Consider the following 15,527-nt stretch of genomic DNA (forward strand, 5'->3'; position numbering starts at 1 on the left):
AATAGGTAAGCAGCTTGGTTTGAAGAAATCAACTGTGGGAGCAATTATTAGGAAATGTAAGACATACAAGACCACTGATAATCTCCCTCGATCTGGGGCTCCACGCAAGATCTCACCCCGTGGGGTCAAAATGATCACAAGAACGGTGAGCAAAAATCCCAGAACCACACGGGGGGACCTAGTGAATGACCTGCAGAGAGCTGGGACCAAAGTAACAAAGCCTACCATCAGTAACACACTACGCCGCTAGGGACTCAAATCCTGCAGTGCCAGACGTGTCCCCCTGCTTAAACCAGTACATGTCCAGGCCCGTCTGAAGTTTGCTAGAGAGCATTTGGATGATCCAGAAGAAGGTTGGTAGAATGTCATATGGTCAGATGAAACCAAAATAGAACTTTTAGGTAAAATCTCAACTCATCGTATTTGGAGGACAAAGAATGCTGAGTTGCATCCAAAGAACACTATACCTACTGTGAAGCATGGGGGTGGAAACATCATGCTTCAGGGCTGTTTTTCTGCAAAGGGACCAGGACGACTGATCCGTGTAAAGGAAAGAATGAATGGGGCCATGTATCGTGAGATTTGAGTGAAAACCTCCTTCCATCAGCAAGGGCATTGAAGATGAAACGTGGCTGGGTCTTTCAGCATGACAATGATCCCAAACACACCACCCGGGCAATGAAGGAGTGGCTTCGTAAGAAGCATTTCAAGGTCCTGGAGTGGCCTAGCCAGTCTCCAGATCTCAACCCCATAGAAAATTTTTGTAGGGAGTTGAAAGTCCGTGTTGCCCAGCAACAGCCCCAAAACATCACTGCTCTAGAGGAGATCTGCATGGAGGAGTGGGCCAAAATACCAGCAACAGTGTGTGAAAACCTTGTGAAGACTTACAGAAAACGTTTGACTTCTGTCATTGCCAACAAAGGGTATATAACAAAGTATTGAGATAAACATTTGTTATTGACCAAATACTTATTTTCCACCATAATTTGCAAATAAATTCATTAAAAATCCTACAATGTGATTTTCTGGATTTTTTTTCTAATTTTGTCTGTCATAGTTGAAGTGTACCTATGATGAAAATGACAGGCCTCTCTCATCTTTTTAAGTGGGAGAACTTGCACAATTGGAGGCTGACTAAATACTTTTTTGCCCCACTGTATATGAAGGAGGTGCGTATTGCACTGGCAGAGGGGTTGGAGACAAGGTACACCGCAGCACTCTGCATGAAAAATTTTGAAAAATATTGTTACATTACACCTCCCTTTGGTGAGTGACCATATACCTCACCTTAGAACGTGACGGTGGGTGACAGTTTACTAAGTGTGGATCAGCAATAGCATCAGTACACCACACTACAGCAGACCCAGAGGAGTCCCTCAGGGATTTGTACTCGGTCCTCTTGAAAAAAAAATTCCCATATAGTGTACAAGAAGACTTCTATTCAGGTTCAGTGTGAGTGTGGCACAGTTGACGAGCCAGGGACTAAACTGGTTTACTCAGTTTTAGAGAAATTGCGTTTGCCATTTAGCTAACATACAGTATTAATGAAGCAAGAATGTATGCAGGATGCTGCATAGGAGTCTGTCTCCTTGCATTTGAGAAATCAGGAATTAAATATGGAGGGGACCAAGTACAAATCCCTGTGGGACTCCTGTAGTGTGGTATCAGAACATACATTTTTGTGACCTCACCATTCTTTTTAGCGATGTTGTAGCACATAAATATCCTAATTGGCAAATGACAGATGTGAATGTTCAAAATAACTAAAACCTAGTCTGCCTCTGCAGATCAACTAGAGTTGATTGAAAACGGTCATGAATAAATGGAGGGGAAGCCAATCTACATGTACATGAGCCTGAAGATCCAGGGTGATGAAATCAATCTCTACCAGCACCTTGTCTTTGAGACAACGAGCCTCCTACTTTACAGAGAAAAGTAGCAAGACCCCCACCTCTACCCCCTAAACCACAATATTTACAAATAGCTAGACACAAACTTCCACCCCTTTCTCCATCATTGGAGAACAATTCCCAGTTCTACTCTGGCGGCTCATGGCACCCACTATTCTGCTCCTTAGCAGAGGTGCCCTCTAATCTACGGGTCCTGAGTGTGGCACTGGTATGCTCCAGCCTGCGACTGCTAAACTTGGGCTAGAACTGCCAGGCCTTTGAGAGGGAGAAGATTGATGGGACGTGTTAAACAGTGGATCCCAGCATGATGAGGAAGACCCTGGGTATGGAGTATCTGCACGTGGGCAAGCTTCTCCACTTCCAACATGGCTGGAGGCCCTTACTTGGGTCCTTTGGAGCTGAGCAGGTTGGGTAGTAACGGATTACCTGTAATGGGGATATGCAATCAGATTATAAAAATTACAGGGGCAATCTGGGAACCAAAAAGCAATAAAGCGGTCATCCTGCCACTTTTTTGGTAACCAGCTGCAATTTTTGGTAGCCAGCTGCATACATAAAAGGACATTTTGGAAAAATGTATTGCATATTTTATGTTAGACTAAGTACCATTTACATTAGTAATGGTTGAAGTGTCATTCAAAATAAAGGCTACTTTTGGAGTAATTCCTGCTGGGAAGCAAACATTCATCCACACAGCATGATTAAAAGCACAGGTTTCAGGCCAATAGCCTTGTCCCGCTGTCACACCACAGGGCCGGTGGAGTCATAGACGTCATTGACATTTTTATTTCCATTGCCAAATATCTCATTTCATTTACCACAACTACATCAATTCGATACAGAAATAAATACCCACATGCTGTCCAAGAAAATAAACATAACACACGTTTTAGGGGCAACAAAAGCATGAATAAAAAAGGCTAAATGATCTAAGATATTTGCTAAAAAATATACCTCAGATACCTCATGAGGTGAAGGTAGAACTTGGGTGAACTTTTTCAGTATGAACATAATACATCAATAACAATCATATCAGTAGCCATGCCTGAGGCAAGACTCATTGTGATTGAAATTTTACTTAAAAAAAAAACAATGTCACAGATGATAAGACAGCAATTTATTTCTGAGGAAGCCTCAGTAAACAAGGGTTCTTTCAACAGTTTTGGGAAAAAAATATTTCAGACGCCTATACAGTTAAAATCCTTGTAGAATGCTTGACTATAGTGCATGTCACAAATTGTGCATTCATTGGTGTGTGCATCAGCTGATGCAAACAAATGTCCCCTTTGGGGATTAATAAAGTAGGCTACTATCTTAACTGAGCTGTTTCCATAGATGTCTGAAAATCAACCAATACTGTGAAGGTGTATAGGACCTGAACTAAAAAGTAATCCATGGTGTCATAGAGAAGCCTCTGTTATGGGTGTAATTAACATTCAAACAGCCTCTTGCTTTAACCTGTCCAACCCCTGCTCTGGAGTTAGTGCCACCTTGACAATATTCTCAGTATCTTGAGCCCTGCAGAGAGGCATAAGGACATGATGAAACATTTTAGTTTAAATTCCTGAAACTTTTCTGTTATTGGCAACACAGTATATAAACATGCATCATGAAGAATCCAGAGATGTCCATTCATAGCTCTCAAACCTTGTCCACAACGACTTCGCTTCTCTTCAACGCCAGCACCTTGGAGAGATACCGAACAAGCTCAGCATTAGCCTGCCCATCAGTTGGCGGTGCGGCAATAGCGACACCTACTGCCACTATAGACACAACTAGGAATGAACATATTGTACATTACCTACGTAAAATAAATAAATACATCTTTTTTTTTTGGGGGGGGGGGGGGGGGGGGTAAAAACAACAACTAAATACTCAATTAGTCTTTACTAGCGGAGTTTATTTTGCCATCAGTGTTCCGCATACAAAAAAGTGTACACCTGTAATCGCGTTCAATTCAGATTCCGGCTTCGCGTGCACTGAAATTGTCACCACGTTGTTCTTGTCTCGAGCTACTTGCCCAGAAGACGAAGGTGTCTGCGACGGCTTCTATAGGCCTACAGTTTAATTCTGCGGAAAGGAGAGGAGCACAACATGTTTAGAACGTAATGACAATTATTTGAGTAAATTATCTTAACTAAACCTCTGGCTGGCTAGTAAATCTATAGCCTACATGGTGCTTGTTTTAGGACAGCCCTACCGTTTTGGTCTTTTCGGGCATTGTATGCTTTCCAGGGTATTTTCTTGCTGCAAAAGGTCCCTCAAACTGACGTGATGATGGGGACAGTCTCCGGCAGAAGGTGAGAGACAGATGGTTTTGGATAAAGTAACGTTATCTAAAATGGAACACTTTAAACAATAGTGTCCGACAAAGAGAACGGGGTTGTCCGTGACTATTGAAAATACAGTGCATTCGTTGATCAATCTCCTGTAACTTCAAGGCACAGTTGGTCAAAAAATGTAAACACAGCTAACGTTGCAACACTTGACTCATTCGGTGTCAACTCTGCGCCTTATCTGCGCATGTTTTCAAATCATGAACTGCATCAGCTGTATCAGCCTCCATTCAAGTTGCTCTTAATTATTTTTGCTTGAGTTGGGTAGTTAATTTCGTGTAATTTATTTTAAAGTGCAAACTAACTAACTGGTTTCTTGTTTTTTGTAAAGACATTCAGAAAATTAATTACACAATTATCCCACATAGCATATGCTTACTTGTTATGTTTAGTGCACTGTATCACTTTAGTTGAAGAGCAGCTACATAATAACTTTATTCATAAGCCACAACACATTCATGAGCAGTACACAACACAAGCATTTATGAAATAGGCTACCTATAAACAGCTGCAGTATAATAACATACTGTGACATAACTTTAACTGAAACTTGCAGGTTCTGAAGTAAGCATTTTGTAAATGCTTATGTATTGCTTATGAATGTGTAATGCAGTCCTTATGTGCCCCTTAAATTTCAAGGTGTTTCAGCGTGTTCAAACTCTATAATGTTAACCCCCCCCCCAAAAAAAACAACAAAAAACAACCTATGACTGCCTTTCCTTGCAGTTGAGTGGTTCAGAATTCCTTCTGAATTAAGATATCCCACCCACTTTCTCAGTGGGTCCCATTTCAGTTCTTCCCATTCATTCAGAAACTTCAGAGCAAGCAGCATAACACACAGCACATACACTCACACACAGAGCTTAGAGCTGGAGCAGGGAGACTCAAATGTGTTTTATCCCTACATTATTCCTCCCTGTTGCATTCGTCTCAGAAGTTGACAAAAGACATTGACAAAATAATTGTGGACCAAGTATCCAGTGAAAGTCTCATCCCTCAATGGAAAAAACTCCAAGCCAAGACACAGAGGATAATCCTTATCTATGGTAAGAATAACTAATATTTCACCACTTTGGGATTTGTATATAGTCAGATGTTAGGAAAGGCAGAAGGGTCGTTCAACCAATTTGGTGCCTTATGAGAAATGGAACTTGGTCCCCCAAAAATGTTTGATTTAACCTAATTCAAACATTCTGTCATAAAGGCACATGTTCAAAATCGTCAAAATACATGTTTTACCATCTTAAGATTAAATAAAAATTACTATAGTAAGTGCCTACCCACTGGGCACACACTGGTTGAATCAACGTTGTTTCCAAGTCATTTGAATAAATTATGTTGAACCAACGAGAAATAGATGTTGAATTGATGTCTGTGCCCATTTGGGTATTAAGTGCCAAAGAATGTAACAGGGTTGACCTTAACAGGGTTGACGATTTAATCTTAAGTCAGCGCTAAATCCCCTTGTGACAGGGGGAATGGAAGATTGTTGTGCGCAACAGCAAGTGGCAATTAAATCCAAGTTTCACCAAAAAAAGTAATTGTTAAAACATTTGTAGCATGCTATGTTATGGTCGATCCGTTCAGTTTTCCAACCCAAAACACCAGAACATGTCCAAAAAGAGGAGAACCAGTTCACCTTCACTATGATTTGACTATTAGCTGTTCAATGTTTCTTGATTCAGATTCTCCATGTGGTCTATATTAAAGGACACTTTTTAAAAATATATCAGGCTTTTAAAAAAATATCAAAGGGATGCAAAAGGCACCCATTTTGTGGAATGACCCAATAGCTTACATATTTACCATTTATACATTTGCCAGTAATAGGAAAACTGGTACATTTTCATGTCTCATTTGAGCATCTTGTTTGCTGCGCGTTCCATGAATGTTATCATGAGACGTGGCATTGCAGTGGAGTTAACAGAAGGCCAGGCTGCCCACACCAAAGAGAACCTGCATCCCAGGTGCTGCTTTAAGTGGAGATGCTGATGATAGCTCACCATGTCATAACTCCCCTACATAGAGACGGACATTCCACTTATTCCCCACATCATGACTAGACTTGTCTTGGTGGAGTTCTAAGGACCTAATGCATTTAGAACAGGGTTAGTCAGGCACAACATTTGTTTAAAACTTGGTTTTGAACCAAGTTAATGGTTTGATTTGATTTTGATGTTTATTTTGATCACCATTAGCTGTTCTGTTACAATCACTTCGGTTCTTCCTGGTGTCCACAAACTGTGTGCTATTCAAGTGTTTTCATTGTCCTTCACTTGATCCATTAATGACAATTTGTCAATTATTTGCTTGTTTCATTTGGTTGTGACACCTATTGAAAGAGACCATGTCATTTGGTTGCCAAGATTAACAATCATATTGTTTGACAAAAATGTACAACGTTATAAGACCATCTATTCTGAAATCTTTTGTTTTTCTAGTTTCCAAAGAACCCCTTCCCTAAGACGCAAATGGAGGAAACGGTATGGAGGTTTGGACGGCAACAAATTACTGGAGCCAAATAAGGAGGAGGACATGAGAGGTAGGCTACATTGCAGGAACATCTAATTGTGGGTATGAGACTGTTTCAGCGATGTTAACGATGTGGGTTTTCCCCCCCTGTGATTTTTGGCCTATGGGGCTTTTTATTGTGGGTGTTGCCTCAAAGTGCTAAAATAAGGAGCTGAGTGGGATGGTGAAACTGAGGAAGATCTACTCTAACCAGACGTCGGTCATTAAAACAGAGCATGTGGACTGTTGTAGGGCCGACAACATGTGAGGGAAAGAAGGAGGCAAAATCAAGTCCAGATGAGTTGATGTGGTACTGGTTGTTTATCTGACAAAACAGTAAAACAATTGCCACACTAAAGCCAGTCGAAGTCCATGAGTGTATTTATTATAACTTGCCTTATTAAAGAAATAAACATGCAACAGTGTATTTAACCTTTATATGCATGTATGACAGTGATATTTTCACAACCCACGTGTTATACAGATGGTTGTAATAGTGTTCTCAGACAGGCTACTCCTCTCTTTACCCCATTCTTGGCTCAGGGGAAATGCTGTCTGCATTCCTCTGTCTGGAATGTTCCAGTCAAACAGTATAGACATCAACTCCAGTAAACAAGATACTGGAGACAAAAACTACAAATATGTTTATTCAAAGTTTGTGTGTAGTTTTTATTGCTCACGTTTTGATGAGCAATAGTCAATGTTCACAAACGCTGTGTTAAGACATGACATTGTACTAGATATGTCAGAATTGCTGATGTCAAACAGTATACTTGGAAGGGAATGGCATTTATACTGCTCTTGTCTGTGTTGTCACATAATGAGTGTTTCACTTCTTCTCAAGAGTAAAACTTAAAAATTAAACCATTTAACCCTGTGCAGATTTCCATTTTATCTACTGTTGTTGGTATGTGCGGTGTGGTTAAGTTTTCAAAAAATGTTGTGGTTTTGAGAGTTATTTCAGAAAGTGAATTGACCGGGATGTGAAATCTTTTTTTCTTTTTTTCTTATTGTCAACTTCTGTGAGCAAGAACTAATAGGTAGTCAGAAAAATGCTGCTGTTTGTATCTTAAAGTGGATTCTGACAGTAAACAACTTTATAGTATCAAATTACATTCAGGGCTGTTTGCATTTACACATTTTACACAATGCACATTTAATCATAATTTTGGGATACTATTATCATCGTCTTTGTTACAAAATTCTCCTCAACTCTTGTTGTAATAATAATAGACTATTCTGTGCTTTGTAAACTTTTTTGGGAACCCTGAAAACATGGCTGATAAGACCAACAAATGTAATTTGAATTAAACTACACATGGATTAAACTAAAAACCCTTGATTTTGTCATTAATTTCCTTTTCTTTATAATTTGTTTTGCTTTAGAAAATTACTTGATGACAGAGGCCCATGAAGAAAGGAATCCTTTGCCAGTGAAAGGGGCTGAGAGCCAGGTACGTGCTGTGTCCTGCCTGAATCTGACACACAAACAACATGCCGATATCACTGTTTCACACAACACACCCCTGAGTCACCCTAATACACCCACCTCACTAGATCAAAGTGGGGGAGTTACCCGCACTTTTGTCAAATAAGCCAAAGCAGAAAGATTTCTGCATTGTCAGGTGGAAGGTGGCCAGCTAAGGCATGAAATAAATCAAAGCAGAGGTTATTCAGAATCAAATTACAGTCTTTAATCTGAGCTGTAAAATAAAGGGAGGATGAAAGTGCTGCTTTCATGAAAAAGTACAGTAGATGGATGTCTTTTCAGCTTCTAAATAGAGTCAATGTCGGTGCAGAAGCAGAGGCCATTTAGAAACCCCAGTAGTAGTAAAAAGTAATCGCTCCATGCTTTGTCACTGTTGATGCCCCCACATTGCCTTGTAAAGGTAACAATTCAACTTTACTTCACTAAAGAGCACCTGTGATTACTGAAAACATTAAAGGGATGTCTGGGGACAGTCAAATGAGGCTCAAAATGTCCATCCGATATGTGTGAGTTTGAAAATGTAGATATTATATGTTGACTCACTGATTAAGACTTTGAAATTCTTACCTCGTTACAGTTAGGCATGGATAATGTCTTATAGATTTGATTGACGGTAAAATGACTTATGTTGTTTAAACTCAAATATTACCAGTCTATAACTGCAGAATGCCACTTCCTGCTTTCAAAATCTGTCTGTACATTTGTTTGTTTGTTGTTTTTCATTTCCTAAGGATACGGCTTCATCAGGGAATGTTCCATGTCCCATGCCAAGAAATTCCTTTCAGTCCCAGTCTCAGAGACCTGTCAACTTAGTGAGCCCTGGATCAACAGGTAAGGATAGTGATGAAGGTGTGAGGAGAAAAGTAGGTTTCCACTTCACTTCACATGTGACTATGCAGTTGCCTGCATTTCTTAGCATAACCCGCATAGTCAAATCCTAAAATACACAATACAGTCCATTTTATGTATCTCTTAAACTGATAGTGTCTATAGAAAATCAAAGGTATTAATCTCACATTTGTAACCCCCACCCGAACCACCCAACCACTCACCTCATTTGTACTCTTTTGTACCTATCTCTACAGGCCTCCCATCATTGGTTAGTAATGGAGCTCTGAAGCCCCCTCTGCCCCAGGCAGAACAGGAGAGGCCTGTCACCACATCTCCCCAGCCCTGGCTCAGTGTGGGCAGGACAGAGACCACGCAGGGACACTCAAAGAGGAGGGCGTGAGTATCTCACAAATGACCCTGTACTCTTACATTATGTTTACCAGTTATGTTCTAATTGCTTAACCATGCCCTCCTGTGGTGGATGAAATACATTATTTTCTTCCAGGGCTGCTGATGTTCTCTTTGACAGCTTTGCCTCTGATGGGAGAGTCGGCATGAACCAGTTTTTTGAGGTAGCTAGTAATTGCTATTGCTAAAGAGACCTGAACAAGAAGCAGTATCCACAAAGATAAACTACAATGACAAACAACGAAAAAAATGTATACTACATTCTCTTCCTCCATAGACAGTGTGGAGCTCAGGCCTACACAGATCCGACCCCAGAATCAAGGACTGCTACTTTCATATGAGGAAACTGCAGGATGAGGATGGAACAGTAGACAGGAACACCTTTCAGAGGTGAGGTTAGAACTGCATTGCAATCATAGTTACTGGCCAACTGTGACGGAAAAGGATGGTTCCTCCACACAGAAAAGCCATTTTTAACACTGGTTAACATACTATGTGTCCAATTGCAACAAAACTCACATTTACAATTTGAAACAAAACAGCATGTTCAGAGTTGGGCAAATAGAGCCTTTATAGAGCAGTGATATTCAAACTTTTTCAACGTCGACCCCATTTCCTTCGCCAGCATTTCCGGGGACTCCATTTTTTTTTCCACCAGAAATTCTGCCGACCCTATCCCACCCCAAATCTAATGACACCACCTTAAAAGCATTACATTTTGATTTTCACATCAACAAATAACTTTAAATTCATTATATTTTCATCTCTTTTCAACCAATAAATACATTTAGTCAATAAAAAGTGTTTTCTTCAAATTATCTTTCTCAAAAATGTTTCTATATTGTCCCATAAAATAATCTGTACTCTTAATATATGGTTCCCCAATTAAAAAAATAAATAAATATATATTCTCGATTTTTGTTTTATTTGCCAGCCCCACTGCAATTTTCCCGACTTTGATTAAACCCTGCTATAGATAATAGAGACATACACTTATGTTCAAAATACATACATTAGCCCAATCATGGACAGAACCAAAATACATAATCAACTACATTAGAGAAGCTGTTAGTCAGACCAATTAAACTGGTTGTGTTCCTTGATCACGTTATGAAAGTGTCTCTGATAAACAAGGTGTTATTTGAATTTCCCCCTCAGGTGTGTTACAGGCTTTGTGTCCCTCATTCTGAAAGCTCTACAGGGAAGGTTTGTCATCCCTGACTTTTCCACCTTCACCGACGAAACTCAAAAGTTGTTCATGAAATGTAAACAGCTGTCTTCAGTCAAGGTGAGGTACAATCTCATCTGGTGTTTTGAAGCGTGCCCCAAATTACTTTAGTCGTGCAATAAAATGCTACCTTTGATATTGTAGGAAATGAAAACTTCTCTTGGCATGGGTGTGTGCTAAAACAATGCCTAAAAAAACGAATTGTTTATCTCAGCAGGAGAAGGATAGTAGAGACAGTGCAAAATGGGGAGTCTCAGTCTGTACGGTTGATGGTCAGAGGTATCGTAAAACCAATGTCACTATGTTTTATGTCATCAACACCACTGGGGACTATATAGCGCAGTCCTTTTAAATTGAGAGTCCTTTTTTTGGAAGTTAATCCTCTTGTTCTGCCTTGTCTGTGGTCTTTTAGGCTGTCTTTAGGAGACTGGGCCGAATCCTGTGTTCTGGGGGAAGTATCCTGGCCTCTGGTTTATGGCATTGCAATAGACCAGCTCGGAGTGGACAACGTGCACAGATATGTGGGCGTGGAGGAGTTCTCAAAATATGACTCTCCTTTCACCCTCACCAAACAAGGTACAGTAAAACACGTGTCTACTTATTTCTGCTTGCAAGACTTTGGGTATTACAGCATGGAGCCATGAAGTTCAATTATATGCAATCCAGTAAGCAAAGTATTTTGTATTATTATTTTATTTGACCTTTATTTAAGTATGCATGGCTTATGATGTTAATAGAGTCCTTGGGATGTGGTTTTTAATAATGTAAAAACAAATATTTTACACAGGAGTTCCTCACAGTCCGCTCATTGAGACAGGCGCCATTATTACCACATCTTTGTTACAGGTAATATACCCACACTCCCTCACCAATGGCTATTTGCATTCAAATATAATGCCAATGCATTTTCAAGTGATGTTAAATGTAATTTGATGTTTTTGTACAGTTGGCTGCCAGTCTTGGTGCAGAAGAGGAGGAAAAGTATGAATCTGTAAGTAAGGCAGAAGGCAAAAAAATAATGTTTTTAATCTTTATGTTTATGTTTGCAATATAAAAAATACAAAACTTTCAAGTCACAAATACTATGGTGTGACCAATGCCATCTTTATGTCATCTCCGCAGGTCTTGAATGCTGTCAAAAGACTTTGCAATAAGGAACATGCAAACTTAAACTGCACAAGGTATTTAGCAATTTATGGAATTTATTTATATATATATTTTACAAACAAACTAACTTGTTAACAATAGATTGATTATTACCAAAGTTTATTATCTCTCGCTCTTAGCAATTTGCTACATTTTTTGTATTGATGTCTTTTTTTTGTCCCTGCTGACCTGTCATGTCTGTCTGTCATACAGTTACCAGAGCTTGAGAAAGGACAGCATCAGACTACATGCCTTATCATTTTACCTTCAAGAAAAGAAAGTAAGTCATTTCTTCCACGTCAAACTTTTAAATACAGTAATAGGTAGTAATAAAAATGTTTTTTTTGTGAACACTTGATAGATGTAATTCTCTATTTTTACTGTTTTAACCCTGAAAATGTTCACTTTATTATTTTGGCAGTGCTTTCCGGAGACCGTTGACATAAATGCCACGTTGGATTTAATGCTGCAGGTAAATGTTTGACCATTTCATTTCCATAGTTAAATACTTTGATATAGATTGAAATGTTTCTGATGCATTTTTATTGTGTGTCAGTGTGCCTCCACAGAGGTCACGTGTGAATCAGGAGCAGCCATGGCAGCCTCGTTAGCCAATGGGGGACTCTGCCCTCTGTCAGGTGACCAGGTGCTGTCGCCCTCGGCTACAAAGAGTATGCTCTCTATGATGCAAGTGGCGGGAATGAACGACTACTCCAGAATATTCAATTTTAAGGTTGGTTTGTTTGCATTCTCAAAACAATCATTGAAATTCCATGTGGTGGGTACATCACCGGGGCCAAGCTTCCTACCATCCAGGACCTATATACTAGGCGCTGTCAGAGGAAGGCACAAAAAATTGTCAAAGACTCCAGTCACCCAAGTTATAGACTGTTCTCTCTGCTACCACATGGCGAGCAGTACCGGAGAGACAAGTCTAGGTCCAAAAGGCTCCTTAACAGCCTACCCCCAAGCCATAAGACCGCTGAACAATTAATCAAATGACCACCTGGACTATTTACATTGACCCCCCTGACTAACCTGTACCCCGGCACTTTGACTCGGTACTGGTACCCCCTGTATATAGTCTCGTTATTGTTATTTTATTGTGTTACTTTTCATTACAGTTTTTACTTTAGTTTATTTTGTAAATATTTTATTAACTATTTTTCTTGAACTGCATTGTTGGTGTTGGGCTTGTAAGTAAGCATGTGACAGTGCATGTGACAAATACAATTTGATTTGATTTGGTGCTAGGGTCTGGTGTAGTGGTAACATAAATTCCCTGGTCCCCACTACTCAGTTTTTCTGCTGTATCTTTCTTTGCTGTACATTTATGTTTACTTCTGTCACGAGAGTATTAGACGAGAAAGTGCACTACACGTGTCATAGGCTTGAAGCAGTGAGATGATAGAGCATTTTTGGGCAAGTAAAGCAAATTAAGCCATTCATTTAATCACATACTTTCTTCTTGTTTTACTTATGTATTTGAATTAATGCTTTGAAACCTCCCATTGGCAGGAGCTTACCGGAGCTGAGTACTGGCACCTCAAATGTTCTCCTACTTGAGCTCCTGCACCTCTTAACAAATATTAGTTCAAAAGTATTGTGGCACTCATGCACCTAAATATAAAAAGTACCGGCACCCAAAATGAGTACCGGTACCTATTTCAGTCCAAGTTAAGCACTGGTTAATGATAATCAATGTTATGTTTTGCAGACGTCTGCACCAGCCAAGTCCAGTAAATCAGGAGTTATGCTGGCAGTTGTCCCAGGAGTTCTAGGCCTGCTGTGTTGGTCACCTGACCTAGACTCCTTTGGAAACTGCTGGAAGGCTGTGCACTTCTGTGAGGTTGTGAAACCATCACAACTCCCTAATTAACTATTTCCTTTTATAGCATAATTGTGGTTTGTTCTTCCTTGCTTTTCATTGATTTATTTAATTTTTTGTTTGTTTTTAAGGAACTCATATCAACATTCCAGCTACACAGTTTTGACATTCGAACACCGTTCAGACAGGTGCTTACATACAGGCAATGGAAAGCAGAGTCTGAGGTCAGTATTTGAGGCCATCTACACAACAACACTTTGCACCTGTAAGAGCTGTTTGAAAGAAAGCATGAAATGTAGCCTGTTTTCATGTGATGGAGCTTTGGCATTTCCATGGTGAGGTAACCATGTGGCAAATTAGTTAATATACCAATTAAAAAGAGAGTTCCAAACCTCTCTGACAGTGAGTGCTCTTCGAATGACCATCTCCAGTTAGACCACTCCCAGCCAGTCCTAGCAAAATTCTTGCTTGAGAAATTTCTCTTTGCTAAAAAGCAATTTTTGCATATTTTTTACCATTTTAATTGAAAACAATCACAGTAAGGTAATTCATTGTTACGTATAAATTATGTGATATTGAGATAAATATGCCTGCATTGGACCTTTTAACGATGAATCAAACTCCCTGTCAAGGTCTATTCCAGGGATATTTGAGAAATAAAGTGTTTTTCTTTTTTTCTTTCTACATCCTTCTTATTTGACAGGGTTATCAGATCATGAACATCTTACTGGCTGCTTTCAAAGGTGACATACAATCCTTGCGAAGGTAGGGTTGCCCTAAGTAGAATGTCTATCTTTTCTTGCATACATTAAAACAGAAAAAAATAAAATTGATACACCATGAGACACTGTATTTTTTAAAACATTATAATCTTCTAAATGTACACACTTGATCATCTTTCCCTCGCCAGGTACTTCCTGTCTGGGGCTGACGTGAATGCCGTGGACTACGACGGGAGGTCCGCTCTGCATGTGGCTGCCTCCGAGGGTCACTCTGAGGTCATCCGGTTCCTGGTGGAGAACACAGGCACCAACTACTCCCTCAAGGACAGGTAAAAACTAAGAAGGCTGCATCTCAATAGTTGAATTGCTTCCTCCCTATGTCTTCTGCCGTGAGCTGAAAAGGCAGGACAGGTGAAAGCTAGAGTGCTACACGATGGACCTGTATTAGGAATCTGGTTTTACCTGTCCAGTTCTTTCACCAGTGCAGATGAGGGAAAGGACACAAGGAGTGAAAGCTCCCATAGGCTATTGAGGCTTTAAGTTTATACAGTAGACTTATAATCTCACACTTTTGTGGCATGTTCTCTTGACAGATGGGGTAACACGCCCATGCAGGAGGCTATGAGACACAGCCATGGACCTGCAGCCCAACTACTCAAGAAATATGAAGAGCAGCCAGTGACTCTGTGAGCAGTAAAGGCACATACAGGATCAACAGTTGGCGCTAAACAGAAGTTTCTCTCTCAATTATTTTCCAATACATGTGGAAATGTGTTGTAATTCCTATACGTTAATAAACTTTCTATGATGTAAAACAGGTGCAGCTTTTAGGGTATTTTGTATTTTGTTTCCTTTTTCCTGGTAGTTAATTTATGTAATTAGTTGACTGTATAATCCACATTAATTCGTTTTAATAGTTTTATATACAGTAGCAGCCTATAGGCCTACCTTTTTATAGGCTAATTGGTCACCTGACATGCATCACAAATAGCATTTTGTAAAACAATTAAATGTACTGGTAGAGTTAAACAGTAATTTTGTCCCACTTGATTTTTTGTGTAAGTGTTACTGTTTTGTTATATGCCTTATGCAACGTAAACTTCGGCACTTTAATGTAC

The 15,527-nt window shown here is 39.7% G+C and overlaps 1 protein-coding gene and 1 long non-coding RNA gene across 5 annotated transcripts; one reads left to right on the forward strand and one right to left on the reverse strand.

The window, feature by feature from the left end:
• Positions 1–2,680: 2,680 nt before the first annotated feature.
• LOC118942622 lies at positions 2,681–4,421 on the reverse strand. The gene is made up of 2 exons (XR_005038428.1): positions 4,111–4,421; positions 2,681–3,980 (listed from the first exon to the last, which is right to left on the reverse strand). It is a non-coding gene; the product is annotated as an uncharacterized LOC118942622 (long non-coding RNA).
• Positions 3,904–15,224, forward strand: glsl (glutaminase like). Of its 4 annotated transcripts, XM_036956472.1 has the most exons (22): positions 3,919–4,210; positions 5,181–5,292; positions 6,688–6,788; positions 8,144–8,211; positions 8,978–9,077; positions 9,332–9,473; positions 9,583–9,649; positions 9,763–9,875; positions 10,644–10,773; positions 10,928–10,992; positions 11,126–11,289; positions 11,501–11,559; positions 11,660–11,704; positions 11,836–11,894; positions 12,073–12,139; positions 12,281–12,331; positions 12,416–12,592; positions 13,577–13,708; positions 13,819–13,911; positions 14,391–14,452; positions 14,598–14,738; positions 15,003–15,224. In XM_036956472.1, the coding sequence occupies exons 2-22, from the start codon at positions 5,246–5,248 to the stop codon at positions 15,097–15,099; spliced, it is 1,980 nt and encodes a 659-aa protein (XP_036812367.1). In that variant the 5' UTR covers positions 3,919–4,210; positions 5,181–5,245; the 3' UTR covers positions 15,100–15,224. The 4 variants fall into 4 exon arrangements, with proteins under 4 accessions (XP_036812369.1, XP_036812367.1, XP_036812366.1 ...); XM_036956474.1 differs by lacking the exon at positions 5,181–5,292 and having other exon boundaries at positions 3,904–4,210; XM_036956471.1 differs by lacking the exon at positions 3,919–4,210 and having other exon boundaries at positions 5,024–5,292.
• The last annotated feature ends 303 nt before the right edge of the window (positions 15,225–15,527 follow it).

Source organism: Oncorhynchus mykiss, chromosome 2 (assembly GCF_013265735.2).
Source record: "Oncorhynchus mykiss isolate Arlee chromosome 2, USDA_OmykA_1.1, whole genome shotgun sequence".
Taxonomy (NCBI): domain Eukaryota; kingdom Metazoa; phylum Chordata; class Actinopteri; order Salmoniformes; family Salmonidae; genus Oncorhynchus; species Oncorhynchus mykiss.

What these genes read in the sequence shown, in the direction of transcription:
- glsl (XM_036956472.1), top strand. Translation starts at nt 5,246, where the DNA reads ATGGAAAAAACTCCAAGCCAAGACACAGAGGATAATCCTTATCTATG. An exon ending in GGACACTCAAAGAGGAGGGC is followed by an intron (nt 9,474 to 9,582) that starts GTGAGTATCTCA and finishes ATTTTCTTCCAG; the next exon opens with GGCTGCTGATGTTCTCTTTG. An exon ending in TTACCACATCTTTGTTACAG is followed by an intron (nt 11,560 to 11,659) that starts GTAATATACCCA and finishes GTTTTTGTACAG; the next exon opens with TTGGCTGCCAGTCTTGGTGC.